The sequence below is a fragment of the Octodon degus genome, unplaced genomic scaffold (assembly GCF_000260255.1).
Source record: "Octodon degus isolate 3935 unplaced genomic scaffold, OctDeg1.0 scaffold00038, whole genome shotgun sequence".
Taxonomy (NCBI): domain Eukaryota; kingdom Metazoa; phylum Chordata; class Mammalia; order Rodentia; family Octodontidae; genus Octodon; species Octodon degus.
In genome coordinates this window covers 7,570,725-7,572,983 of record NW_004524614.1, presented here as the reverse complement: position 1 = coordinate 7,572,983, position 2,259 = coordinate 7,570,725, and the positions used below count along the sequence as shown (strand labels likewise).

General features: G+C 33.2%; 1 protein-coding gene across 3 annotated transcripts in view; it reads left to right on the top strand.

Moving 5' to 3' along the window:
- The window catches only part of Katnal1 (katanin catalytic subunit A1 like 1), a 119,063-nt gene that overhangs the window by 28,137 nt on the left and 88,667 nt on the right, over positions 1 to 2,259 (top strand). For all 3 annotated transcript variants that reach the window (XM_023715088.1, XM_023715090.1, XM_023715089.1), the window contains exon 3: positions 1,280 to 1,440. In XM_023715088.1, the coding sequence (XP_023570856.1) occupies positions 1,280 to 1,440 (161 nt within the window). The remainder of the gene's footprint in view (positions 1 to 1,279; positions 1,441 to 2,259) is intronic.

Genomic DNA, 2,259 nt, shown 5'->3' with positions numbered 1-2,259 from the left:
TTTTTTTTTTTTTTTTACAAATTAAGTTTATTGGTACATTTTAGGTATACATAATGATCACATTCATAATAGGGAATTTATACTTGGGTTCTTTTCCCATTCCCCTCCCTTCCTTTCAATCCCCTTTCCTCTCCTTATTTATACAAACTTTTCTATTTTTCCTTTTTCTCTTGTCATTTTTGTCTTTTTCCCTTCCTTCCTTTCCCCCTTACCCCTCCTGAGTTCTCCTTCCTATTTGACCATTGTCTTCCTGTTTCACAATGTCTATTATACACTGTGGTCCTTATTTACACTTTCAGTTTCTCACACCAGAGAGAAAGTGCGATAGTTACACATGTGTGTTTGATTTGAAGTAGAACATTTCTACTCGCCCTTTCTTCTTTATTTTTTACATGTAGTTTTGGCTCATGTCTTTAAACTTTTTTTTGAAAGGCTCTGTACAAATACAAATGAATCTCTAATCTAATAAGAAACGCTAATATATTTGCTGCCTTCTGGCTGCTTGAATATATAGTAGTATAGTTAATAACTTGAATTATAATTTCCTCAATTATTGTTAGAATTTAAAATCTTTTTAAAAGTAAAAATACAAAGTCAAGCATTTCTTTGAAGTTTCCGTTTTATGTGTTAATGCTTTTAAGTATTTCTTCAAATTTTTCCAGAAATTAGGGTTTTACCAAGTTTTGAGGGTAAATTTGGCTTATGTCCCAGCTTGTGTTACCAAATGAGGCTAAGAAGGCCATACTTGCTTGCTTTAAGTCAAACTGAAATTTTAATTTTTCTCTTCTTTGTCCTGTCAATAGGCAGGTGTGTTTGTGTGTGTTAAATTCTGTCCAGGTGACCATTTCTGTTCAGGTGTTTCATTGTATTTCATTCACTTCTCAAATTTCATTTCTCCTAGTTTAGGGTATTACATAAATGCTTATATTAACAGTTGAATATTGGATTTTTCTTTGAGTCTGTAACTTCTGCATATGTTCTTTTTTTTTTTTTTTTTCGGAACCAGGGATTGAACTCAGGCCCTTGCGCTTGCCAGGGAAGTGCTTATTCCACTGAGCCGTCTCTCCAGCCCCTATAATTTGTTATAAAAAGATAAAATAGTATCTTTTTCAAATCAGTCTCTGCTCTTTATAGTCTATAGTTTTCTATGTGTTTGTATGTTTTAATGGCACATTTTTGCATAGTTTGATGTTAAGAAAACTAATACTTTTGTGTCAGTTTATTTACAATGTATATGAAATTTAAGCAATTGTAGCATAAAGGCTATTTTTTTTTAAAGGTTCGACAGGAATTATTAGAAGAATATGAACAAGTTAAAAGTATTGTCAGCACTTTAGAAAGTTTTAAAATCGACAAGCCCCCAGATTTCCCTGTATCCTATCAAGATGAACCACTTAGAGATCCTGCTGTTTGGCCGCCTCCTGTTCCTGCAGAACACAGGTAAATGGAACGTAATATTATCTAACTTAGGGGTGATCAGTTCTCAGAGTAAAGCTTTATTTGATTAAAGTATGAAAAATATTTGGGGGACATACAAATTGAATACCTGTTTGCAATTTTCAGTTTATACATTAAGTTTGTATTTGATAAAAACCAGAAGTAAGTCATTTGTCATATCTTGCTTTTAGAATGTTTTATTACTAGAATAGTAATTGATGTCCTAAAATATGTCAGTTAAAAGAGGTCTTTTAGGTTTCATATCAGCATTAAAACTTGAATAGTTGTGTTATGCTTTGTTTTGTTTGCTTGAGATTAACAACTTGAAGTGAAATAAATGGTGGAGAAATTAAATTCATTAGACTGGACCAGCAACCAATTTCCAGAGTGTTAATATAAAAGGAACTTCACGCCAGTGTTTAAGTGGCTTATCATTACTCAGAGGTCCCCTTTCATAGGTGCTTTTCCCTGGTACCCAGCCTGTGCATCATCTGTATTAAACTTCTCCTCATTCATTCTTGTTTTCTTCTGCACACAGTGTATGTCTTCTATATGGCATACTGATATAATCCCCAACTCTGAGCAAAGTGTTCTTCTGTTTTGTGCTCAACTGATTACCCCCTTTGCAATCTTTCTCAGTTTGGCCATTTGTTTCAGAGCAGTAACCGTGTTGCATTTGTTTGTATTTCTATAAAAATAGGAACGTGGTTTTATTTACTCAGAAACCAAATAACAACCTTCCACTGGTAACACAGGATTTGGTACGTAGTAGGTATTCAGCTAACTGAGTGAATAATTCCATTAACATTGGTTTTTTTTTTT